At 55.8% G+C, this 24,944-nt stretch overlaps 5 protein-coding genes across 5 annotated transcripts; 2 read left to right on the top strand and 3 right to left on the bottom strand.

Moving 5' to 3' along the window:
• Positions 1-543: 543 nt before the first annotated feature.
• On the bottom strand, positions 544-3,003 carry CGCA056_v008601 (uncharacterized protein; the record flags this gene model as incomplete). The annotated part of the gene is made up of 1 exon (XM_037323848.1): positions 544-3,003. One exon carries the CDS (start codon positions 3,001-3,003, stop codon positions 544-546), a length of 2,460 nt encoding a protein of 819 aa, XP_037177587.1.
• Positions 3,004-14,792: 11,789 nt separating this feature from the next.
• Positions 14,793-15,185, bottom strand: CGCA056_v008602 (uncharacterized protein; the record flags this gene model as incomplete). The annotated part of the gene is made up of 2 exons (XM_037323849.1): positions 14,793-15,095; positions 15,153-15,185. 2 exons carry the CDS (start codon positions 15,183-15,185, stop codon positions 14,793-14,795), a joined length of 336 nt encoding a protein of 111 aa, XP_037177592.1.
• Positions 15,186-15,834: 649 nt separating this feature from the next.
• Positions 15,835-16,663, bottom strand: CGCA056_v008603 (Uncharacterized protein; the record flags this gene model as incomplete). The annotated part of the gene is made up of 2 exons (XM_037323850.1): positions 15,835-16,469; positions 16,525-16,663. 2 exons carry the CDS (start codon positions 16,661-16,663, stop codon positions 15,835-15,837), a joined length of 774 nt encoding a protein of 257 aa, XP_037178670.1.
• Positions 16,664-18,593: 1,930 nt separating this feature from the next.
• Positions 18,594-20,397, top strand: DCR2 (Phosphatase DCR2; the record flags this gene model as incomplete). Its single annotated transcript, XM_037323851.1, has 4 exons — positions 18,594-18,608; positions 18,670-19,515; positions 19,563-20,086; positions 20,133-20,397. The coding sequence occupies 4 exons, from the start codon at positions 18,594-18,596 to the stop codon at positions 20,395-20,397; spliced, it is 1,650 nt and encodes a 549-aa protein (XP_037178098.1).
• Positions 20,398-23,250: 2,853 nt separating this feature from the next.
• CGCA056_v008605 (uncharacterized protein) lies at positions 23,251-24,788 on the top strand (the record flags this gene model as incomplete). Its single annotated transcript, XM_037323852.1, has 2 exons — positions 23,251-24,044; positions 24,095-24,788. 2 exons carry the CDS (start codon positions 23,251-23,253, stop codon positions 24,786-24,788), a joined length of 1,488 nt encoding a protein of 495 aa, XP_037178668.1.
• Between the last annotated feature and the right edge of the window lie 156 nt (positions 24,789-24,944).

Below are 24,944 nucleotides of genomic sequence, written 5' to 3' on the forward strand. Positions count from 1 at the left end.
TCGTGGTGTCCCGGTCAGTCCAGCGCTGCTTTCCCTTCCATTGCGTTTCCAAAACATGTCCTATCGCAGATAAGGTAAAAGAATGAAATACATTAAATAGACAAATATCGTGTTGCCTTGATCGCTTTTGGGGGTGTTGTGATGGGGGGGGGGGGTTGTGATGCCTCGGCGCAGCCAGGCCGGCGGGTACAGGAGGGTTCCGTGACCCTATACTATGAATTACAACTGTCGCCAGTGGTGTGTTGTAAGAGATAGGAGATGGATAGTATGGGATACAACCGCGACCGACAACCCAGTCAAGGGGTCGGGCGGGCCACGCAAACGCCGTCCTGTGTCTACCGGCTGCTTTGCTCTTGTGTGATGATATAGAAAATTCAACACCAAACTGGTGTTGCAGATGGGCTTGCGCCCTCTTGAATCTTTGATGCGAGATCTTCCTCTTGTTCCGGAACCTGATAATGATGCCTTTTGGATAAGAAATCAGGGGTATGTAGGATAGGAAACGAGGGTTATGAAACGCTAAAATAAAACAAAGAAGTCCCGTTAGATGCTCGCAGTGCGAGCCCTCTCCGGGACTCGTGCGTAGCAGACCATGAGCTTGAAGCTGGTCCGCCACTCTTCGCACTCCGCAAGCAGGGCACGATCGCCCCAGATGCTGCGGCTGACGGCGGTCCCGGCGGCGCTCTCGTAGCAGCGGCTGTACCACCACCGCCCGACCTTGGCGACCATCTTGGTGATGTTCTCGTCCGCCGAGTCGCCGTCGTCGTTCATCATCTCGGCCAGGCTGCGGACTTCCTTGGCCTTGCGGGTCACCGGGGGCTTGCTGCCGCCTTCGGTCCGAGGCACGACGCTCGCCACGGGCACGCCGACGCGGCAGGTCTTGACGTCGGTGAAGCCCTTGCGGCCGAGGAGGCGGAGGATCAGGTCCGAGCTGGAGCTGATGTTGATCTCGGGGTTGCGCTCGTGGATGCGCTCCTTGAGCCGGCGGATGGTGCGGCGTCCGCGGTTGCCCATGTTGTTGAGGTCGACGTCGAGGATCGAGAGCTCAATGTAGCCACCCGGCTTGAGAACGCGGCGGGCCTCGGAGATGATGTTGCGGTAGTGGGACTCCGGTGCGGCGGTCGGGAAGCGGAAGACGACCGAGGTGAAGGACTCGGGACCGAAGGGGAACTTGGCGGTATGAGAGAGGTACTGGATCTGGTGGTGGTTGGGCGGGCTCAGGGGGAAGCTGGAGGAGTTTTTGTGTTCGTCGGGGAGAGGCGCCCGCGGAGAGAGGTTGAAAAAGGTCGCGGCTGGGTACGTCTCTGCTGCGTAAAACGACCAGTCGTCGTTGCCGAGACCGTCAACGACGAGAATGGAGTGACGCTTGAGGGAGCCGACGACGGGGACGAGCTGGTCACGCGCCGGGGAGAAGAGAACGTGCCCAAAGGAGAGCCACTTGGAGACCGTCATGGAGCCGACGCGGAGGTTTACCTGGGAGAGAGGAGACTCGTCCTCCGAGGACTTGCAGCTGGACATGGACTGGCGGGATCTGCGGGAGGAGTTGCTGCTTCGCTGGGAAGTGATGGTAGCTTTGCGGGCCAACTCGGTGCTCTCGCGGTCGATCGCGCTGGCGGGGACGTCGGCAATAGGGATCAGGGTCAGGGAGTTGGAGCTGGCTTCGGGCTTGAGAGCAAAGGCAGCTTTCAAGCGCTCAGTCATGTCGGCGCTGTAGACGCTCGACGAGGTTGCGGTGGTGTTTTCGACGGGTTTCTCGGCAGCCTTGGGAGGAACAATGGTGGGCGATTCCAGGGGTTTGAGGGAACGCTTGGAGAGTCTGCCATCGTGGCCCTCAAGATGAAAGGGAATGCCCTTGGAAGAGGTTGCCGAAGGGGGAACTTCGCCGATGAGGTCGTTGTACTCGTCCCAGATCTCATCTTCCACGAGGGGAGCATTGGGGTCCGGAACGTAAGCAAGGGCATCAGCCATGGTGTACATCCCGCCGCTGGAAGAAGTGCTAGTGGTGCACTCAGAGTTCTTTCGGGGAGAGAAGGCGAGGAACTCGCGGCCGATCTGGACCATCTCAGGCGTCTTAAGGGGAACAATGGACGAACGGGGATCTGAGTTGGTCTCGACGCTGGTTGCGGTGGTGGCAGCGGACTCGCCGCGGGAGAGTTCCGGGGTAGACAGCTCCGGGGTTGGGCCAGAGGCGACAAAGTCGGGGTTGAAGGCTGCGTCGTCCGGCGGCATGCTCATGCTGATCCTGTTGAATGGGCGCGAGAAACTCCTCGACGACGTGTGCTCGGGTCGAGAGGTGACTACCTTTGGGATGCGCCCGACTTGAGGCAAACGACTGGGGCGTTCGGCTGGCTTGGCGGCACTGGACTGCGAAGCCTGCGTCTTCATGGAGCGGATGGCAGGGATGGACGTGGAAGTCGGCTTAGCGGAGGCAGAGTTCCTGCGCGCCTGTGATGACTTTGTCGGCTGGGTGAGCCTCGACAGCGACTCTCTCCTTTGGTCTTGGCTTGTGGTGGATGCCCGTCGCTCCTTGACTGTCTCCTTAATCGGCGGTGGCGATGGCAGGTCAAAGACGGCTGCCTCGCGGAGAATCTCCTCAACGTCTGGCGGTCCAGAGTCTTCTTGCTCGGAGCCGTCCATCATCGTGTAAAAGGCGGCCGGCTTGTGCTGGACCACCTTGACGGTGGCAGCAACGGGAACGGGCTCGGGCTCCTTCTTGTTGGGCTGGCTCCGAGATCTGCTAAAGAGCTTCCACTTGCTTGGAGAGCGAGCTCGCTTGGTCAGCTTCTTAGGCGGCGTCGCGGTGGCTGCGGCAATGCGACCGCGGATGACTTCTCTGTGCTTCTCAAACTGGGAGTCGTCAGATAGGATGGTGGTGTCGTGGCTGTCCATTGATGGCGCCGAGATGCCGGAGGTGTTGATGGGCTGCGGCAGCTTGAGAGGGCTTTGTTCGGGAGACGTCCTCAGCCGTTGAACGGACCTCCTGAAAGCCAGAGTGGACTTCATGGTGACGGCCTCAGAGTCGCTGCTGTCGGAAGGACGGCGATGACTGAGGGAGGGGTGAGGACCGCGAGGAATGGCGGAGGGGGCGAGCCCAAACCGGCCAGTGCTGGAGGTGGTTGACGTCTCCGAGGCGTACCCGAGGCTCTGGTTGCTCTCCGAACGAGGCAGGTCGACGCTGTTGTTCCTATTCTCAACGACACTGCCGCCAGAGATAATGACGGGGTTCATGCGCTCCAGAAGGAAGGTGTCGGTTGGCTGGTTGCTGCTGAGACTGTCCTGGGACGAGGCAGGTCCCATGCTGTTGCGGGCCCCGTTGGCGGATGAGCTGCCGCTTCGTCGCCGAATCGCACCAAGCCGTCCGTATCCCTCGTGCCCCGTGCCAGCGGCAGGCCCCTTGCGTGCCGGCTTCTCCTTCTTGTCGACCTGAGTGACCTCGGGTGCCGTCTTGCGACGACCAAAGAAGGGGAAACGACTGAACGCCGACGTTCCAGGGCTGGGAGTGCGAGTCGGGCGCTCCTTCTTCTTGTCAGATGTCGCTGGTCGAGGAGCCGGCGTGGCCTCTCTGCTCGCGGGCAGGCGGGATTGCGGAGGCTTCTCTGAATACAGAGGCGTGACAGACCGCGAGAGGACCTGCGGCTCCGGGCGCCTGTCGTTGACCAGGGACGCAGACGAGAGGTTGCTGTGGATGATGGGCAGCGGCCCAAACAACTGCGACTGCAGGTCAGGGGTGTTCTCTCTGCTGGGCCGGGCTGGCGGTGTCTGACGGGGCGAAGCACTTGGCATCAGACGCGGAGGAGATTGCACCGGTGACGGCGGGGTCATGATGGGCATGGCCGGCTCTCTGGCCGCCTTGGACGGGGACGCGTCATTGCCGGGACTCTGGGTGAACTTCTGCGACGACTTGCGGGGCGGCGGGCTCGGGGGCAGGGGCGACAGCCTCTTCTTCTTTACGGACGTTTTCCGCTCGACCTCTCGTACGGTGGAGTTTGACGACGAGGATGTAAGAGACTCGCGGACGGCGGCGAGACCTTGGGGGTCAGCGCTAAACGCATCCATCTCATTCGCGCTTCCGGCTCTTCTCCGGGTCACTGGCGGCCGGGTTACGGCCGGGCTCAACTGTCTCGTCCGGGGGGCAGGGATTCGCATCGGGATCACCAGGCCAGGTGACTGTGACGACATTGACGTGGGAGTCGTGTCTCGGCTGTACGGTCCTGGACCGGGCGACTCAGAGAATCTCGTCGAGGGGCTGCCGCTGAAGGCGCTCAACTGGCTGCTTGTTCCGGAGAACACGGGCGTCGGAGGCGGCAGGTCGTGAGTGGCCAACCTGTGGAGGAAGTCGACGCTGGAGCCCTCGGAGGAGGTTGATGGTCGTCCGGTGTAGGTGCAGTCTCTGTATCGATCTAATTCGGGGTAGATGGTGACGGGCTGCGCCTGGGTTTTGGGCAAGTCCACAACGTGGGCGATCCGGATCTCTGTCGGGCTCTCGGTGATGCCCCGGTCGAGCTGCATTCCCGGGTCGAGCGAGGACCGTGATCGAGGAGCAGACGACGAGGAGCTCGTTCGCGTGGAGTCGGTCGACCCATGGCTAAGACTTGGAGTTTTTTGGGCGACGGAGGACTTCTTCCTTCGCAGAACGTTGCGAGGCTTGGGGCCGGTCTGGGAGCGTCCCGAAGAGGACGAGCCTGACATTGTCGGAACGTGGCTCGGTCTTTCCGAGATGGTGCTGTTGGAGCTCCATGATTGCGTTTGGTGTGTTAGCGGAGGTCGGTTTGAAGGTACCGGAAGAGCTGGACGCCTCGACGAAGGCTGGAGCTCCCGCGCCGGTTTGCTCTGGGGCTGGATCGGTTGTTGGATTGGGATTCGGATGCTCTCTCCTTCTCTGCGCACTCGTCTTTCTTCCCTGGGTTCCATGTACGCTCTTCTCGCTCGTATCTGTTCATCTGGACGACTCGGCAAGCCTGAACCCGTGCGGAGGGTTGCCATATTGCCCTGGAGATATTTCTGGGCCTTTCCACCATTACCAACTCTTCTCAAATATCATGTTCAGTCACGATGGATACGTGAGGCCTGCCGAGGAGTTAGCGGCGGACGGCAAACAGTGGCTACGAGAACAACCTGGCAGTGACGACCCGACGTCCTCAATTAGGTGCTGACCACGCTGGGCGCAACGGATCAGGCGCAAGATCACAGGAAACAGAAGAGTAAATCCCTCGACCTCGCTCGACTGACTAACAGCAAAGGAAGAAAAGGGTGTCCAGCAGTCCCAAGTAGGCAGCTTGGCTGGGATGTGACGCCGAGCACAGCCAAGGGGAGCGAAATGGGGATATAAGAAGAGATGGATCAGACAGGCACAGTCGACGAGAAAAGATGAACGTCCTGGAACGAGCAGAAAGGAAAAGGAAGTGAAAAAATTATCAACGGGGAATGCTGGACGCGGAAGAGGGGGAAGGGATCCGGAGCTGAGATGGTGGTGGTGAGGTGTGATGGTGGGGTGGTAGGAGGTTGCGCGGCTGTCGAGGGGAAGCCGATTCGGCTGGGAGGGTCGTGGTGGTGGTGGAGGGGTTCGGAGGGGTCCTCGAGATGGTGGGCAGAAGCCGCGTCTAGACACCAGCGCTGGCGCCGTCGGTGGGATGCTGTGTAGTATGAGCCAGCCTCTGTGTTGTGACGGCAAGCTGATGGGGATGCTTGGGAATGCGACTGGTTAAGCGTCTGGGAAAGAAGAGGCCGTTGGGTTTAGCCTTGAAGACGGGGATGGAGTCCAGATAGGTTGCTGCGGAGGGGCAGACGGCAAGCTCTGGTGGCAAAAGAAAGAGGGCAGGGTATCTAGGTAAGGTATCGTGTGGCAGATATTTGCTGGCGGTACAGACAGAGTAGAGAGAAAAAAGAAAGCTACAGTTGCAACGGCCAGGTCGGGACAGAGAAAGGCAAGATTGGATTGTATATAGGTCAACCAAGGCATGTCGGTCTCTCTTCCATTTTGGCTGGAGCCGGCCTGCTGGAAAGCAGCCGGCATGGATGGACGGAGGACGTCGGCGAGGGCAAGGTACCTTACCTAGGTAGGGAACCTTAGCCAGCAGGGGTATGACTAGCAACAGAGGACGGTAGGCCGTACGTAACGGAGTACTCGGGACCTGCAATGTTATTCTGTGTCTGAGAGGTGTATCTGGCCCGCATCTGCATCTAAGGTATCTAAGGTACAGATGGACTCGATTGCTGCTATTCTTTGCGCGTGGCGTCTGAACCCTTGCACCCGGGCTTTAGCCTCTAGCGTGCAGCGGTCAAGAAATGGGAATCATGGGCCCAGGTCAGGTGAGGAGCTGCTGGAAACGCCGAGGGCGGCGCTCTGGGATTGGGCAGGCGAGGCAGGGAACGCGCGCAGGAGGGAGCAGATCAGACAGCGGTATGCGCCAGTCACGATGTTGAGTCATCTTTGGGCCGTTTGGGGGAGAGAGGCGAGGGTCTGGAAAGGGGAGTACTACCACTGTGTACGGAGCAGATGCGAACTGTCGTCGTGGAGCTACATAGTAATGGGCCATTGACGGGTCTTTCTGCAGATGCACAGGAGAAGCAAAACACAGGCAGACAGGGCACGGAGGGCACGGAGGGCATGGAGGGCAGCGAGGGGAGACGAGGTGGGGAGGAGGAAGAGACGCTGAAAGAGGCACCGACAACCAAGGGCTGGCTGGCGGCAATCTCTGCAGACTGCGAGGCGTGCAACTGCTGAGCTGTGCCGCCATGCGGCAAGAGACTCGCCCTGTACTCTGCATACACGGCTCGTCCTATGGGAGTCGCGAGAAGGCTTGAGAAGGCAACTGGACGACACCATTGGGCCGCAACCCCCTGTCGTGCCCTTGCCCGGATTGGGGGTTGTCTGCATCGTCTGGGATGCTGGGATGCTGCGAGTCTGGGGGTGAGGGCAGGGGAAGGGGTTTGTGGGCACGTCGAATTCGATGTTTTGCTTTTGCAGAAGAGAGAGAGAGAACCGCGGGACGAGACAACTACCATGGACAGAAGAATGGCATCATAGCCCGGCCAGTGACGGTGACGATGTCGGTGACGGTGGTGGTGGTGCTGGCGACCCGTAGAGATGGCTGTGCTTACCGCCAGTCGGTCGACGCTACAGAGAGACCGACAAAAAATACCCGCGCAGCCCTTCACCGACGGCGAGGGCGGTAGTTTCTTTTGGGTTGGCAACTCGGCACGGGACTCGAATTGACTCTGTGGAAACTGGATGGCGGGGGCAAAACGGGCCAAAGTGTCCAAGCTGGCGGCTGGGAGTGACCCTGGAGCACAAAGGGGATGGCCCGCCCCGCTAGGTGTGGACGAGTGAGAAAGATGAGAGGAAAAGCCAAACAGAAAAGGTTCTCGTCGTCCGTCGTCTCGTGAGTGAGAAGGCAAAAGTAATAGGCGTGGTGTAATAAGGATGGAGCGGGCAGGGATGGGGCTGGACGCGGTTGTCGAATAGACGATGATATGTTGGCTGAGCGTTTGTTAATGGGAAACGACATCGGATGGGGCATGGACGGAAATGGCCATCAATGGCAGCATTGGCAGGCATCGAAGACGACGCCGTCGAACTGAAAAGACGCAGTTGCAGCAGCTGGAGACTGGGAACCGGAAACTGGAGAACGAAAGCGAAAGGACGGAAAGCAGCGATGGACAGGCCGCTTGCTGGAGGGAGCGGGCAGGGCAGGGCAAGGCAGGCGGCCCAAGGAGCGGGGGTCACCACAAGCGCACAAGCCAGGTGCAGCTCTGCCCATTCCCAAAGCGGTACTAGCGCATCGGTACTTTGCCCAGGTACCTGCGGGTCCAGACGGCTCAACTGCAACGTGCGCAACTGCCACTGCGAGTCCAACGGCTCTCTCTTTTTGTTTTTTGACTCTTTTTTGGACTTTGCACTTTGAACGCTCCAGCCCTGCCTGGCACTGCTGGGCCCATCGACAGCCTCTCGACACCTGGTCGTTTCTAATTCTATGGAAACCAATCCACTCTGGACAGCTCATGGGAGCCCTCACATACACGAACCTAGAGTGGACTCCTCGTCAAACTCGTCGACGCTCGCCCTCCCTTCCCCTGCGTCATCCGTCGTCTCTCGAGTCTCCGCAACCGCTGTCAGTCGACCGTCAACAGCAACAGCAACGCCCGTGAACCGCCTGCTACCGAGCAAAAGCAAAGACGACGGGAGCCTTTGATTCATCATTCACCAACCCCCGCGACTGTCGTCAACATGTCATCTATCAATGATCCACTGCATGTCTCACTCTACGCTACCCGAGAGGCCATGTTTCTGCATGTCTTACTCTTGTCCCACCCTCCCTGTTGATCGCCCACGCTACCGATACGCTTTCACGCTTGCCCCACCCCTCTTCCTGCTGCCCGGCGCTTGTTTGGCGACGTCCTTTCGGTCATGTATCCCAGATGGAGTCCAACCTCACTCTTCAGAGATGGTGGTGGGCACGGCTTCAAGGGCAGTCGACACGGACCACTCACCCCACTCGAGATATCATATTCTTATACTATCTCGACATTGTTTGTGCGGAAGTGTATAGACCGGCCGCCGCGGCATCAACTTGATTTGCTCTGAATCCTCGGGCCTACTCCTGCGGGAAACCAACAAGGGAACATCGCCTGGGCGCTCGCTCCTCGACGTTGCTCGATCCAGAGACTCGCAGGACGATCGACAGAGGACCCCGCGATGGACGCGCAGGAAGCACCTACTTACCCAGTAAACAGTATCTCGACTGCACCGCAAGCCTCATGGACGCGCCATTCCAACTACCAGGAAGCGCCACCAACGAGCAAACGCGGTTGTCGTCGTCAACGTCGAATTAGAACTTTGGTGATGACGACCCAGGCCCGTCTAGTCTGCTCGCTTGCACACCCTCCCGAGTCTCAGCCTTCATCTAAATCCTAAAAATCCGGGCACGGGAAGACTATGGATTCGAGCCTTTCTCGAGGGTCCAACCAACGACTTTATTCTCCGGCTAGGCAGGCAACGATACGCTCCCATGGCTTTGTCGTTTAACTCGCTTACCACCACGAGATTATCGTCGGATGAGTCTGGGTCGCGCCAGCAACCAACCCGCGAGCCTGCCGCTTCGAGACCGTGTGGCCGTGGGGTCGTCTTCCAACTGCAGAAAGAAGCCATTTCGAAGACTTCCATTCGCACGCAGTGCTACGCCACGGCTAATCTCCCCGGCCCTGTCTTGGTCAGAAACAGGAGTTTGGAGATTGTCTCAACCCCAATTCAGATCCGCTCATCGTCGACTATTGCTTCCATCTCACGTAACGCACCCAACCACGGCCGACTTTACGGTTAGCCGTCTGGCCTGCTTGGGGTCGAACAGTCCCGTCGCCGTCATTGGCCGGGCCGAAATGGATCTTCTGGGCGGCAGGGGGTTCGGTCCCTTTCTGCATTTACGATTGGCCCGCTCGTCTTCAATTATGTCCAATCATCTGAGCTGCCCGAGACATTTTCCCACCATCCATCTCGCGTCCCTGAGCATCCATTTCCCCTCATGCATGTCTCTCCTTACCCGCAGCTTTTGGAAACCGCTCTTCACCAATCGACCGCGTGGGCTTGACGACGAGACTGCTCGATAAGGACCGTCGGGATGGAGACGAGCTGACTCTGGCGTCATGGACATTAGTCAGAGATGACCGTCTCATCTAACGTTTGACTAGGCCCGTTGAAAGTCTCTCCGCAACGGCCGCGAAATGACAGCTCCCGTAGCACATGGCCCTGCATGGAGCAACCTTGACACGCCGAGCACGGTGCACGGTATCCGAAAAGAAACAAAAATGTTGACATGCGATGGAGCTGCTGGCTCTGGGATGCCTGGCTTGAAATTCCACTGCAGCAAGGCAGTATGCACGATAACTAGAATAGAAGCAGGCCCTCTCCGCGACCCAGATGGGATCATCGATCCAACAGCGGCCGTCAGGCAGACCGCCGTAGCAGGGTCTGTCCGGCAGTGGAATCACGGGACCGGCTCACCGGACCAGGCAGCGTCTCCTCAACGTCAGTGCCAGCGACGACATCCAGACAGCGACGCAGCAGACAAAACCAGAGCAGCTGAAACCTGCAGCTCGACTGTGGCGATTGTTATGCGCTGGCCGCGTCTAAAACAGGCACGTCCAGGGCCGACAGCCGGGTCTCTGCTGCAAAAAGACAGCCAAGGTCGCCCGCCGAAGCGAGCGAGACGACGTGCGGGAAGCAATTCGCAAACCGGCGCCGTAAGGTGGCGCTCAGAGTGACGGTAGTGAGGCAACCTGAAGCCACAAGGGCCACTTCACACATGCACTCCGCCACGCGCCTCATCCGTGGCCCTTGCAACTGGGTGCCGTGAGGCTGGTGACGTGGCATTCAGACCCGATGGAGCGGGTCTCGGGTGGCTCAGTGCCAACGGAGCCGGGCTCGGTTGAGCGAGAAAACGGCAACCCTGTGGCTTTGCCCGGCTTTTTGCGTTAATCGCAGATCTCTGGGCTTCTTTCCCGGTTCAGAGGGCGCACGTCGCCCATGTACACATGTACTCGGTACTTGCAGCGGTGAAGGGCAACGATCGTCTCGCTGACTCCGAATGGTAGAGCACAAACCTGGCATTCCATCGGCGACGAGATTGAATCACAAACGAAAAGGCCTGCAGAAGCGAGACTGGAGCAACAAGATGAGAATCGGACATGCTCTCTGCAATGACATCGAAGACGAGAGAAAGACGAACCCAGCAACCGAGCCCTTGTCAGTTTCTCCAATCGTAGCCGCCAGAGATCCCGCGACCGGGTGTCGTTGCTCAGGTGGACAGGGGTTTACGGGCGTTGATTGGCTTGTGGGTGATGAGACAGCAGGGATGTGCAATCTCACGAGTCTTCAGTAGCGAGTAACGTGACGGCGACGAGGTGCGGATTGCACGGCGGTTCTTCACACCCCCATCGGCGGCTGCTGGGGATGGATGAGAGAATAATTGAAAAGGGAGAAAAAGTTAGTTCACTTTGGGCTTTGTGTGTGTTGGTGTCATCCCCCACGAAGGTCCGCACAGACGAAGGAAGCCCAGAGAATTGCCCGTCCGTCCCGTAGCGCAAACGTCGGACTTTTTGTTGGTCTTTTCTCGTTAACGCGGGATTAGCGCGCTGGGCGTGGGATGTTGCAAAGCCGCCTTTGTTCAAGCTAGAGCTGGGAGGTTACGGGGGCTAGCTAGAACTCTTCAGCTGGTGAGTAATGATGCGTTGGCAGGTTTACCGACGTATCGGTTCAAGTCAAGGCGTTCCGTGGACGGAGCTGTAGACCAAGTCTCCTTGCTCACCTTACCCTTTCGGCGCATGTACGTTTTTTCTTGCCTTGACTAGGAGATTTTGTTGGAAAAGCTTCGGGAGCTAAAAGACGCCGGCGGGCGACGGACGAGGGTCCGGCTGAGAGGTAGGTTGGGTGAGTGGATAGCGGGGGCTTTTTTCGTGTTGGAAGGAGCCACTTGCTGCTGAGGGACTTGTGTTTGTATGTTGGTTTGCTATATGGATCTCCTGTTGGATTGAGAGGAAAGTGGAAGGACGGATCGTGATAGGAGGGGCCTTTGGGGATGCGGGTTGGGCGGCGTGGCTTTGTTTGTTTGGAGCTGATGGCGGAGGAGTGGGATGGGATTCGAAGGAGGTTGTTCCTGGTCTTCCTCTTTGGGTTGCGCGAGAGGAAACGTGGAGGGTGGCGTTTGCTTTTCTGGCAGGTTTACTGGATCCGCGGGAAGGGCTGGGGTAGTGGACTAAGGTAGTGCTTGGTTTGGTTTAGATGAAGGGGAGAAGTCCGGGCTTGGTTGAGGCTGGGGAGAGGGAAGAATGGGTTTGTGGGAGGGTTTGAGGTCGTGAGGAGGAGTGGTGTTCTGAGAACGGCGATGGGTGTCATTCAGAGCTGTTTATAAGTGGGTGGTTGTGTTTGTTCTTAGATAGCAGCAATGGAACTCGTAGTTCGCGGCAGTATTGTCAGGACTGGGGCTTGGCCTGGGAAGAGTCTATTGCCTGTGAATGTTGCCAATCTCGAGACGCATCGAACAAATTTGGAGTTGAATGGTTACGTATTAGAGAGAATACATGACAGAGGGTGAGGAGTCGCAGAGACGGAGGTCGGCGATGCTGTAAGTGAGAGTCTGCGGTACTGACGGGAAGCACGCTTATCAGCATCGTCGAGGACTGCAACTGATTACTAGGAGGACTTCCTCGAACAGAAGACTTGCATCGTTGTCGGTGGCGGCGGCTTTCCAAATAGTGCGGAAGGACTTTTATATGAGTGAAGTCTTCAAGTCTAGAGACCTACTTGAGGATATAAGAGGCCCTGTGGCCGTCTTTCGTTCTCTTCAGGCGGGCCCCGAAAAATGGACTTCGGGCGTATGGCCAGAAGAGGGAGATCCCATTCTTTCCTGTTGGATGAGTGCGCCCCGGTGGTGCTAACTGACATTCCATCTGTTCAATCCCCAGCCGACGCAGGTTTTTGTTGCCTCTGTTTGTCCTCAGTATCGTCTGGTTATTCAGCAGAAGGAACTGTACGAGGCTACTTTAGGGGAAAGGGCGATGGGCGGTGAAGATACTAAAAAGTAGGTGATTGTGGCGTGAAATCATGTAGATAACCTTCGTAATCACCTTCAGAAAAAGCACGGGATATTGTACTTCTATTGTGGATTGTGAAAAATGGTGTGGCCTCCCTAGAGCTTTATACTTCGTCAATCGGCTATGAAATTCCCTGAGAAGTAACGGCAGCGTCGGCACTCTAAGCAGGTCAGCTCAGAGGTGGAAATGGTGATGAGTCTAGAATGTAGTTCGTAGTACATATTTGTGATCTCCCCAGTTCTCTTTTATTTCTGGGGCAAATCATGGCCCAAAAGATGTATGTAATTTTTGCGTTATGCTGAACATCGTACACTTGGTGATACGGAGGTGATGTCCCAGGCAGGGGCAATGTTACAGACGATGAAAGATTCGGTCCCACTTCGCTCTTCGTTTCTCATCGGGGTTGTCATTTTATACGTGGAAGAAGTCTTGAATAAGCACTAGATTAAAAGGTGATGGTCTGAAGCATCATGAAAGGGCATGCCTTACGTTTTTCGACATCGGGTATGGGATCAGTGTAGTGTCCAACTCTATTCGGGATGGGATGTGCCAGCTCAATCCTCGTCCATGGCCTTACGTTGAATGAGAACCTCGTCCTGTTAGCTGAAAGTATAAGCAAGTGACCCTTCCATGAGTTTTGATATGTTTTCCTAGGCTACTCTATATTATACAGCGCCTCAGATGCTGACCCGAAAGAACCAGCAAACATCGACCGCAGCCCTCGCTATCTTCGAAGCCGCAAGTCTCTTGGTTTTCACGTACGCCTAGGGGGTTTCAGCTGGCTGCTGGAGTGCCTCCCGCCTCATCATGACTCGGCTTCTTTCTCTTTGGAGAACGAGGACCGGAGATCCTCCGTCTTTAAAAGAGGGCGAACACTGTGTTTTCGGGTAGCGTTTGTCAACGGATTGCGAGCTGACGGAGATGGATGGGCAGAAGTGCCCCCGGGCTGTCCTTCGGGATTTGGACTGCAAGTATCAGTGGTTAGACTCTATGACGCAGCACCATCTCAATCTCACAGAGATGCCAATCTTTTAGCTATGTGGTGAGAGTACCATGAATATCCCCATGATGACGGGCGATAGAGAACTTCATAGACACATTACACGCGCCAGCATACCGCAACCCCCTTGGAGAGGAACGCCACGGTAGATAATTAGCCCAGGCACATACAAGAATTCGATTACCCTCAACATCACTAGCAATGGAATCACAATGACATTTCGAAAGGCCGTGTCAATATATAACTCCGATACTAACGCTCATCCATCATCGATGTACGCAGCTTATGTGCGGGTACTGCATCCATCTTGAGCAAAAGCCAATATGGGATGTAGTTGAGGTGTCAAAATAACTGATGAGAAGGTAGGCGCCGCTACAGTCACCGTTAACACTATTCTACCGCTGCCGTACTTGTGCTGTGTGTTTTGAAGTACCCTCCCTGTCTTTTGGTTATACGGAGGTCGTATGGCAAGATGATGGACGCCGACATTGGATGTAATTATTCCACTGATATAGAGGAGAACCCCGATCTCTGTGAAGAAACTGATTTCAAGGCTAGCTTTGATACTCGGCACTATATAAACAACGTCCCTTCTCCTCGTTCAGCGACCAAATGGTCAATGACGAGCGCGTTCCAATAGCTAGAGGTGGCGAGTCGTCGGCGGACACCAAGATTTGTCAGAGAATGGGGTTCGCTCATACATCCATAGTAAGCTCGAATCGAATTCTGATCAGGGATATATAGCAGGAATACGCGTGGAACAGTACCTTTGAAGGACGGAGACGATGAGACGTGATGTGGCCTTGTCCTTTGATTCATGGATTGTGTCGAGGAAGAGTGGCATACGCGAAAAGAGAAGCCAATTCGATTCATGTAATGATGTGAATTTCGCGATGTTCCTCTGATTGGTTGTGTGGGATATTGAATAATTTGCTCTGTCACTCTCTTTATATGCGCCATGAGGCTTGCGGAGTGGCAACAGGGCTTCCGAGGGCATTGCGAACCCCGTTGCAAATGACATTTTTGCGCTTATTTAAACTTGAACCATGTGCAGTGGTGATTTCCTTTCCTCAGAATGGGTCGTGGAAATGCTTCGCGATAATATAGCCACTTTGTGGTGGGAAATAGTTGGCACTTCCTGGCACCATGCTTGGTTGCATAGACATCGTTAACTCGTGGATGTCTGATACAATATGGACATTGATTATTAGATGTCGAATAAGCTGGAATATGCGAAGGAGAGGGAAGAACGGGCGCGGAGGTGCTGTACAGCCTGCCACTGTAACCAGATATACTCCATCAAGCGCTTGGCCATCGGCTCTGGATTGTGGCGAGCCCTTGCGGTCTTGGAGTATAAATAATCGTGGTGAATCTTATAGTGTATCTCATCAATAGGACGGAGTCGATTGGGCGGACTGACTGACGTTGATCTCTCTTCAATGAAAATGAAGCCCGAACGCAAGGCCGTAGACTGTGGAAATATATGGCCTCGGTCTCTAGAGCCACAGCTCTTTGGGACGAATAAGCGCCAAGTGACTGACTACAAGGAAGGACGGTGATCCACACCCAGATGCCAACTTAACGTTGCTTCTAGGTCCATGTTGGGTGCCGAATTGCGTCGATGGACGGCTTCAACGACGGTGCCGAATACCCTTGACAGGCGTTCTCATTGTTGAAGAGCCAGCCACCCACGGGATGGGTACCTAGTCTTATACGACGCCATCGAACTGATTCTTATTTCTGAGTGATTGATACCCAATTCAGCTATCGATCAGGCTGTTGCCAGAGAGTCGGCCCTCGGGACGTGAAACGGATCCAATCGCCAATCTCATCTGTGAGAGAGCCGACTACCCCGTTAGCATGGGGTTGCCACACTCCGCCTCCTCTCATCAAGGCAACGTACGACTTCTTCCTGTTGCGCAGAACAGCAATAAGGCTTTCAAGTTCACGATTGAATCTCAATGACGCCAGCCCACTTCAATTCGAACGACCCATGCGAAACCGGGTTGGGATGCGAAACCGGGTTGGGATACAAAAAAGCTTTTTGCTCTATTCCATTACTGTAAGAATATCTGGTAAGTAGACGCGTGGTGCCAAATACCACGCTGTCTCGTTCGGCGTAGACCAAGACCTGTCGTTTTTCAAATTTTGCGTTTGCGTCTCCATGTTCATCGTCGTGAACGAAAACGCCTTCCAGCTCCCCCACCATAGTAGTATACATAATCCCCTGTCAACCCGTCTTACTCCATCTAGGCAGCAAAGCGCTTGGCTCTGGCCTCCATCCTGGCCTTCTCGGCCGGGTCAACCGCAGCACTGCGCTGCTTCTCGACACCGCCGCCCTGGCGACCGTGTCTGTTGCCCCTGCCGCCGCGGCGTCCACGGCCGTCGGTGCTCTGGCGCTTGGAGTCACGGCCGGGCTGCTCGTCGCTGCGCTCGGGACGGCCGCGCTTGGGGCGTCTCTCGGGAAGGGCCGAGTCGAGGGCGGAAGTGTTGGCAGCATCAGCATCGGCGCCAAAGCGCTTCGCGCGTTCGGCCTTCTTCTTGGCGTCGTCGTCCTCCTCCTCGACGATGCCGAAGCGCTTGGCACGCTCGGCGCGCTTGCGGGCTTCTTCTGAGGCGTCAGTCGCGCCGAGGTTGAGGGCGAAGTTCTCCTTGGGCGCGGCGGCCTCCTCAGGCTTCTCTTCGGTGGTCGTCTCGGCAGCAGCAGGGGCAGCCTCGGGAGCGGCCTCGGTGGTTGCTGGCGCAGCGGGCTCAGCGGCGGGAGCTGGGGCTGGGGCGGGCTCAGCGGCAGGTGTGGCCTCCTCGGCCGGCTTGGGTGCTTTGGCGGCCTTGGCAGGCGCGGCGGGCTCGTCGTCGCTATAGTCGATCTCGTCCTCCTCTGCGGCTGGGGTTGCGACGGTCAGTTTGGGGTCGGAGGCGCATTCATTCCATCGACGTACCTGGCGCGGAGGCAGATGCCTTGTCGTTCTCCTTCAGGCGGTTGACCAGGTCAAGCTTGTTGCCCGTGGCGGGAAGGCTCCTCTCCTGGAGAAGCTTCTTGAGCTCGGGCACCTTCAATGAGCTGTAGTCGGTGGCCATGCTTGCGACTGTGTGGTTTTTGGGGGATAGGGGATAATTGGAGATGTGTAAGAATTGTTATTGCGCAAGCGGAGATGGGAAGAGATTGATGACGACGAAGTGGAACGGTGGAGGGAGGCTGGTGGTTGACGATCGTCGGGGGTTATGACGATTTTTGAGGTGAGGCGCGTCGTTGCTGGTTTGGTTCGCAGGACGACAACAGCAGAGCTGGCAGCAGCGAGGTAGCACGAGGTGCCTAGGTGCGCCTTCCTGCGCCTGCCAAAGCTGTCGGCGGTACGTACCGCGCAGCTAAGCAAGAATGCAGGAGCACGGGCCACTGTTCCTGCATGAGCCAAATTGTTGCTGCAATTGTTGATGGAATTGACGATGGGGAAGACAATGGCCATGGAGGTTATCTTTGGATTAGCTGCGGCTTCCCGTTGAAGAGGAGACAAAGGATGTTTGGCTGTTGCGTTACGGGCGGTGTCTTTCGGCGGGTTTTCATCTTGTAGCGTGTCTTGTTTCGGCAAGCTGCGAGGACGCTTTCAGTCAGACATGTCCAGCTTCAACTTGGACGTCGAGAGGCATAGTGTGATGTCGAGAGCATTTGCAAGAGAAAATGAGGCTGGGAGATGGCTTCGTTTGCGCATCTGCAGACACTCATGTTGCGACCGGCCCCGAGTCTCAGCTGTCACGACTTCAGCTCGGCTCGTGGCGCGTCGAAACTGACTCAAGCTGTGCCGCACGCATAGTCGCTGTGTGACGTCGAGCAGCAGAGCCCCAACTGATCTTCAACCTAATCGACCCGCCGGTCCGTCTATGCTTCTGTCATCCGTAGGGGAGGCGACATGATGAGTGGTATTTCATCTCGTCGTGTGCGTCGAGACTGCCATCAACTGGGAGCATGGCTGCGTATCAAACTCAATTGGCCATTGACGCGCGGCCGGGCTGTGTGGAATGCGTCAACAGGGCAGCAGTTCTTGCCTGATGTGCACTGCAGGAGTCCGTCTATTCTCATCAGACCAACTCCTCCACGTCTCGAGCTTACGTGTATCGCGTGGAGGGACTGTGACGCTGTCAAGATGGAACGGTGGACGGCCGGGCAGGGCTGCTCCACCGACATGGAAGACGCCCCGGCTGCCGTCAAGGAGGACGATGCTGGATGCTGCCGTGCCGTCGTCCGTCCCCCCGTCTTCTGGCCCGTGTGCTTGGTGGCCGTTTCTCCAAAGCCATTTGAAGAGACACAATGCGTTGGACCAGAACGGAAACGGTGTGTTGAATCATTAGAAAGAGAAGGGGTGAAGGCGGGAGGCACGTGCGATGGCCTGGGAGGGGTTAGTGTGACCGCCCAGCCAATCAAACCTTGATAACCTAATCGATGGATGTTCGGTCGGTACGTATCCGTCGACCCTACCAGTGAGCCCGCGTTCCACCAGGCGCGCAAACAGCTGGCGTGGTAAGGTTGGGTTCCGGGTTCACTCAGGGACCTTGCGCCGACCTCAGTGGGCAGTGACCAGTCACTGGTGTCACCCAAAGCACCCCCGGGGCCAGGCCTGACCTGTGAAAGTGAGCAAAAGTGAGGTTGCTACCCCAGATTCTGGCAGCTGGCTCCACTAAACTGGACCTGTATCGACCGAGTCCATGAAATCGCCTATCGTGCCTTTTTCGCTCCTTTTCTGCCGCCCCCCCGTCGCCCTGCTGAGCTGTCGTCGTTCATGATCCGAGAACAAGCTCAGTCGCCCCATCTGCAGCCCTTATTTCTTGTATACCAAGTCCGTGGGCCATGATATGGCCTAAGCAGTAGCTTGAATTAGGCTCGCCGGAGCCGATTGTTCGTGTTCGTGTTCCCCTTACCATCCCGCATTTTCTACGTTACGCCGCCACCACCGGCCATCGCCCCCAAACAACACTACTTCTTCCACTCTCTGCGACAATCCCGGTGTCGCCCAAGATGACGCGCCGCATAGTAAGTCCTGCCCGGCTGCCCGTCGCCCGAGACCCGCGCGCTGATGCCCTGCCTCCCCTAGGTGCGCACGATAGTCCAGCTCACCGCGGTGACGCTGGTCACCCTCATCGTCGTCGTCTTCCTCGACCGCAACTTCCGAGTCCTCCCCAAGTCCATGCACCACTACATGCCCCAGCACCACCATGGGCTGATCGTCACCGACATCACAATAACAAAGTGTTCCTCTCTCAACGTCTTTTCCTCCTGCAAGCTAGACATCAACAAGTGGCACCGTATCGAGAAGGATCTGTATCTCGGCAAGTCATGGACGACGAGCGCGTACGTCCACGTTGCGCGCAAAAAGGAGGAGGAGCTCGTCGCCGAAGACAAGGTCGTTATGGACGTTTCCGTCGGCAGACTCGACCCCACAACTGCCAAGAAGGGAGAGGAGGACGAGCGGTGGGAGAGCCGACCTTACGGCCTGTGGGTGAAGCGCTCGTCCAACCAGAAGGACAGCGACTCTAAGAAGGCCGTCACGGGCGTCGACGTCCTCTTCGGCGACGATGCCGTCGAGGCGCGCAACGGGTGGGAGATTACCGGGGGGACACCCCTGCTCCTGCCCCTCAACGAGGACGTTCCCGTCTCCCACCTCACCGTTCGACGAGGAAGCCAAAAGGAGCCGACGAAGCCGCACCCACGGATCGCCGACAATGGCAAGTTCAAGATTGTCCAGCTCGCCGACCTCCATCTCAGCACTGGCGTTGGAAAGTGCCGCGACGCCCAACCCGAGGGCTACAATGGTGATGTGTGCGAAGCGGACCCCCGGACCCTGGACTTTGTGCAGAAGATTCTCACCGAGGAGAAGCCACACTTGGTTGTGCTGAGCGGAGATCAAGTGAATGGTGAATCGGCGCCGGATGCGCAATCGGTAGGTCATCTCCGCGGTCAAAAGATGGACGTGCGCTGACAAAACAGGCCATCTTCAAAATCGCTTCGATTCTCATCAAGATGAAGATTCCTTACGTCTCCATCTTTGGCAACCATGACGATCTCACACTACCTCGCTCCGCGCAAATGTCCATTCTCGAATCCCTGCCATACTCACTTGCGCAGGCTGGCCCGGAGGACATTGAGGGTGTCGGCAACTACTACGTTGAGGTTCTTGCTAGGGGCAAGTCTGACCACTCGGCGCTGACCCTGTACATGCTCGACTCACACGCCTACTCGCCTGACGAAAAGAAGTGGCATGGGTACGACTGGATCAAGCAGAACCAGATTGACTGGTTCAAGAAGACGGCTCAGAGCCTTAAGCAGGCGCATAAGCAGTACACCCATGTCCACATGGATCTGGCATTCATCCACATCCCTCTTCCCGAGTACAGAGATCAAGAGCTCGCCATCAAGGGCGAATGGAGGGAGGGTGTGACAGCACCAAACTTTAACTCTGGTTTCCGCGACGCCCTCGTCGACCAGGGCGTCGTCATGGTCAGCTGCGGACAGTAAGTCTCTTGTCTCCTCCCTGCAGACGTGTCTAACAAAACGTAGTGACCACGCGAACGACTACTGCTCTCTCTCAACTGACAAGGAAAACAAACCTGCTCTGTGGATGTGCTACGCTGGCGGCGTCGGCTTTGGTGGCTACGGCGGTTACGGCGGTTACCACCGTCGGATACGCGTCTTCGAAGTCGACACCAACCAGGCGCGCATATTGACGTGGAAGCGTGTGGAATGGGGCGATACCGGCAAGAGGATTGACGAGCAGATGATTGTCGACGAGGGAAGGCCAGTGGGCTTGCGGGTGCAGCCTTGAAGCACAGAGCGCAAAGCTCAAAGTTTTGACGGGCTCGTCTCGTTCCAGACAGCAGTTTGAAATGAAAAACGGAAAAATGGAGTTTGGCGGGCACCGGAGTCTGGGTTTGTATTTTTTACCAGTCCCGAGATGAGGACACTGGGACGTTTGAGTTGACTCGGACGAAGGGGTTCATGGCATGTATTTTCCTGAGAAGCATCTAATGGATCGGCATCAGGCGGAGAGGACGGTGTAACGACATGTACATGTATTTGGTACTGGGTAGATTTCCTCCCTCTTATCTATATCAAGGTTATTCAAGTTGTTCAGATGACCAAGCCGGCGGACGGACGGCCTTGATGGGTTTTTTGCACATCGGAACAGCTCCTGTTATCAATCTAATGAGACCTGCTACGTTCGCTTTTTTCGGGCTTTCCGTGCTTCCCGTGGTCTTTGCCCGATTCTGCACCTTAGTCACCTGGTGAGTGGATAGGTCCTTGACCGAATAAGGGCTGTTGCCACAGTGGCGGAGAGGCTATGTGGATGGCTGGAATCGTGTGCTTGCTACTCATCTTCCAGAACACTGTATGTACTTGGAGAGTTGAGAATCCCATCCCCCTTTTTTAGACCAATCAGAGAATTTACAGCGCTGAGGCGATGAATCAGAGCTTGAAATAACCCTGAAGGGCACGGTGAAGTGGATTCTCATGTCTCCAAGTATCCATGCGATGCATGAGTACATGAGAATACACCAATCTCAAAGCCACGGGTCCCACATTGAGGCTGATTGTACGCGAATTTATCGTGGGGTTCATCCAACTACCTGTATGACAGACCTTCGCGGGTAACGTAGCCGGTTCTCCCCACGCGCCATCTTTTCGGCAACCGTATCTTGGCCACTTCTGTATGAGCAGCCTTGGTGGCTGTGTGCAGCCGTGCATGTTACTGGCTGTGTTCAGAGTAAGCTTATGCGTCCATAACTCCGCCATGTCGGAGATGGCATATCTGAATAATGTGTCCACCATATTTATAACGTTTGCAGAATGAGGAAAGCAAAACGTCTTCCCCGATTATCTCCCGTCGGCTCGCTGGAGAACGGTAGACTCTTGTTTAGAATATCTTAGTCAAGACTCGAAGGAGCTATTGAGCGCTCTAGAACAGATTTTAGGATACCTGGAGGTATTATCTGCCTGGTCACCTTTGTAACTTCAACGCAAAGCCCGCATGACCTTTTGAAAGCTTTCTGACCTTTGGGGCATAATGATTTTTTTTAAAAATAAATAAAGACGAAAGCCATCGGTACGTAGATGTACTTGGGTTCGGCGTCGGGCGTGATACGGTAGCCCGCTGAGCTGGTCGAACTGCCGACCTGTACGCCACTATGTGCAAGCCAACGTGCGCCTCATCTTATATCTCCGGTCATACGATAATCCGTCTGTTTCTTGCATTATTCGAAAACGAGGCACGGAATCTCATCGACAAGTGTCTTTTTCCCCCTTTTTGTTTTAGAAACAAAATGGCAATGGTTCGCAACGGTCGGTTGTGACACACAGAACATAGATGGCCTGGTCTAAGTTTAGAAATTTCTTGATATGGGGTCGACACCGCAACGTGCGAGTGACCGGCAATACTGTTTTCCTAAGGCAAACAAGTGCTCAAGTCGAATAGAGTTTGATTTGTTCATGTCACATTTTCGGGGAGATGTGTAAAACATGTATTGAGAGGTGGCTGTGGTGAAAATGAGCATAGTATGGATCTCAGCAGGTCGCGTCGAGATACATGTGTGGTCTCCAAAGAGAGGCTTGTAGAGTAGATTCACATGGAAGGCTCAGACAAGCCGTGGTTCAGGAACCAGTGTTGGAAATTTGGTGTGAGACTACTTGGTGATAATACGCTCTTTGATATTCCCCTGAATACGTGACTAGTGGCACATCTCTCTCTGATATGAATCTTGCCTGAGTGATTCCGCCACGCCCTTTTTCTCAGCAAATTTATCAACAGTATATCCTGTGACTTCTGGACCTCGCGAGCACCTAGACGGGCTTCCCACAACAAAAACAGACGAGTACCGATACTACTTCAACCACTGGGCTTGCACTATCGATAGGTCAGCTGTCAATGGGCGCTGGGCCGATGTCCTCCGATTCGTCTGAAGGAGATACATACCGAACCTGACAGTGTACCGCGACCTTGCTAGCCATGTCAGGCCTTCGCCCGTGTGAACTCTGAGCATAATTACAAAGAGGGAAGGAGCGGGCCAAAAGGCTGGCTGGGTGATTACGGTTCCTGCCATCACAGTATAAGTAGCCGCTATCCCATCGTCTTCTTGGCCAACCTCTCCCTCTGCACCATCCATCCAGCAGCACCTTTTTCGAAACTCGTCCAGAAAATATCAAGTTGTCATCGACGTTCAAGTGTTTGTGTCTTCTGACATTGGTCTACCGTGGACTGTCTGCGAACGCCCGTGGTCAAGAGCGATTTACAGCGCAAAACCGAAGCTTGAGAGCAGCTGAGACCCTGAGTCGCAAATATCGAGAAAAAGATTACATCTGTGAAGGATCAGTCTTGTCGAGTTCTTTCGTTAAGTAACGCGTTGAGCCGACGTACCAAATAGTGAGTTGCTTCCTCCTTTTTCCTTCTTGCCCCTCCCTGTCTCCCCTTCCTTTCCTTCCGTCCTTCCCTTCCGTCCTTTCCTTCTTCTCTCCTGGCCTTGCACATATTTCTGCTGGCCTATTTCCACCTATCTTCATCTCTCACACATCACCGCCATAGTTGCACTGTCTCTTTCTAACTTGGAGCATCTCTTTCAGTATTTGATTTTATCCTTCCATACCCTCACCTTCTACGCGCGGACTTGCACACGACAGAAGCAAGATGGACTCCAACCCTTTCAATGATAGATCCGCGGATGCGGGTGACTTCATGCTTCCGAACCTTATGGAGAGGGATCTTGAGTGGGCGGAGTCACTCTCAGACGCACTCTCATTTGGAACCAGCCCAGACTTTGATTACACGGTCGGAGCCAGCCAATGGCACAATTATCAGTTAAGCCAAGACGCCCAGCTCGGCAGTATTGATGAGCCAGCTCCGCAGTCAAGCCCATTCCTGGTCGGCCCTAGCGCTGCTGGTCAAGCTGGCGAGCAGCCTCAGATTCAATGGCCGATCCCGGCTGTCCCAGAGGAGCCTATGGTGATGGAGACTGACCAGCCCGGCCAGCCTTTCCAACCGGATTTGCAGCCCACGTCGGTTGTCTTTCCTTTCGGTAGCGCAAACACCCAGGATCAGCAGAGCCATAACATGAACGCGGATGCCGAGCTCGTGAACGCGGGGGCCACGACCATGAATGAGGAAATCCGGGCCCTGAAAGACACGCTGGCACAGTACACCAACCAGGAGCCAGAGATCACAAACGCGAAGGCCCAGGACATGAACGCAGAGACCCAAACCATGAACGAGGAGCCTCAGATTACAAACGCGGAGGCCCAGGCTATGAACGGGGAGAACCAGGACATGAACCCGAAGGCCCAGACCATAAACGGGGGCCCTGCACAGATTGATCGAGGATCTGGCAACATTCCTGATGCCCAGACAAAGCATCTTTCCATTGATTTCTGCGATTATATGGCATGGGCACTTACTGTGAGGAATGCCCGTGCCGCACTGAAGAGGTATTTTGAATCCACAAACCCCTATAATCTATTAGCTGACGATCTCGCAGTGGGCAGCCGGCAAGTATACCTCGAGACATCGCGACGATGAGTGTACGGGCCTCGTATTGTCTGTACGCAAAGGGTCATCATGAACTGCCACCCACCCCAATCGAGTGGACGAGGCATTCCAAGCACGGTCCAGCATGCCTTCCCTGGGAACTTCAGTTGCTCAATAACGGCATGCGAGAGTATATGCGCAAGGATCCAACTTCTTCTCCAGGCAACTACCGAGTCAGATGCGTGCCTTTGGGATACGGCCGCTGGGAAGTTCGGCGCAATGACGACATGCGACGCACGCTCTTGGAAGACGGCCCGGGACCCAGCTATGTGTGGCACGAATACGGCTATGAGGCAGGGCCAAGCTCGTCGCAGAATGGAGTGCCGCCTCGACAATACAGCAGACGGGGGACTTCACGATTCCGTCGGCAAGGTCAGACTCCATCGCAACCTGCGTCGGGATTGTCGATGCAATTCCAGCTGCCGTTAAACCCGCAGATGCAGCTTGTATACGAGGGACGTCAGCAACAACAGCAAAAGCAGCAACAGCAGCAACAGCAAAAAGCTTTGCAGCAAGTTCAACAGGCTCGGCAGCAACTGCAGCAGCTGCAACTACAGCTTCAGCAACAACAGCAACAGCAACTGCAACAGGAGCAACAGGAGCAAGGGCCTCAGCAACTACAACAAACTCAGCAGCAACAATGACTGCAGCAGTAGCGGCAAAGGTCCCAGTCCATGCACTGGTCGACGGGGCCAGGGGCGGTATAAAACAGGATGTGCGGCGCAGCGAAGCCAATTTGCTAGAGAGGCTGGGGCGAATCAGCATTTGGCCATCGGTAAAGAGATGGTTGGGGATGTGAG

Source organism: Colletotrichum aenigma, assembly GCF_013390185.1.
Source record: "Colletotrichum aenigma strain Cg56 chromosome Unknown KSG_Cg56_contig05, whole genome shotgun sequence".
Classification (NCBI taxonomy): Eukaryota; Fungi; Ascomycota; class Sordariomycetes; order Glomerellales; family Glomerellaceae; genus Colletotrichum; species Colletotrichum aenigma.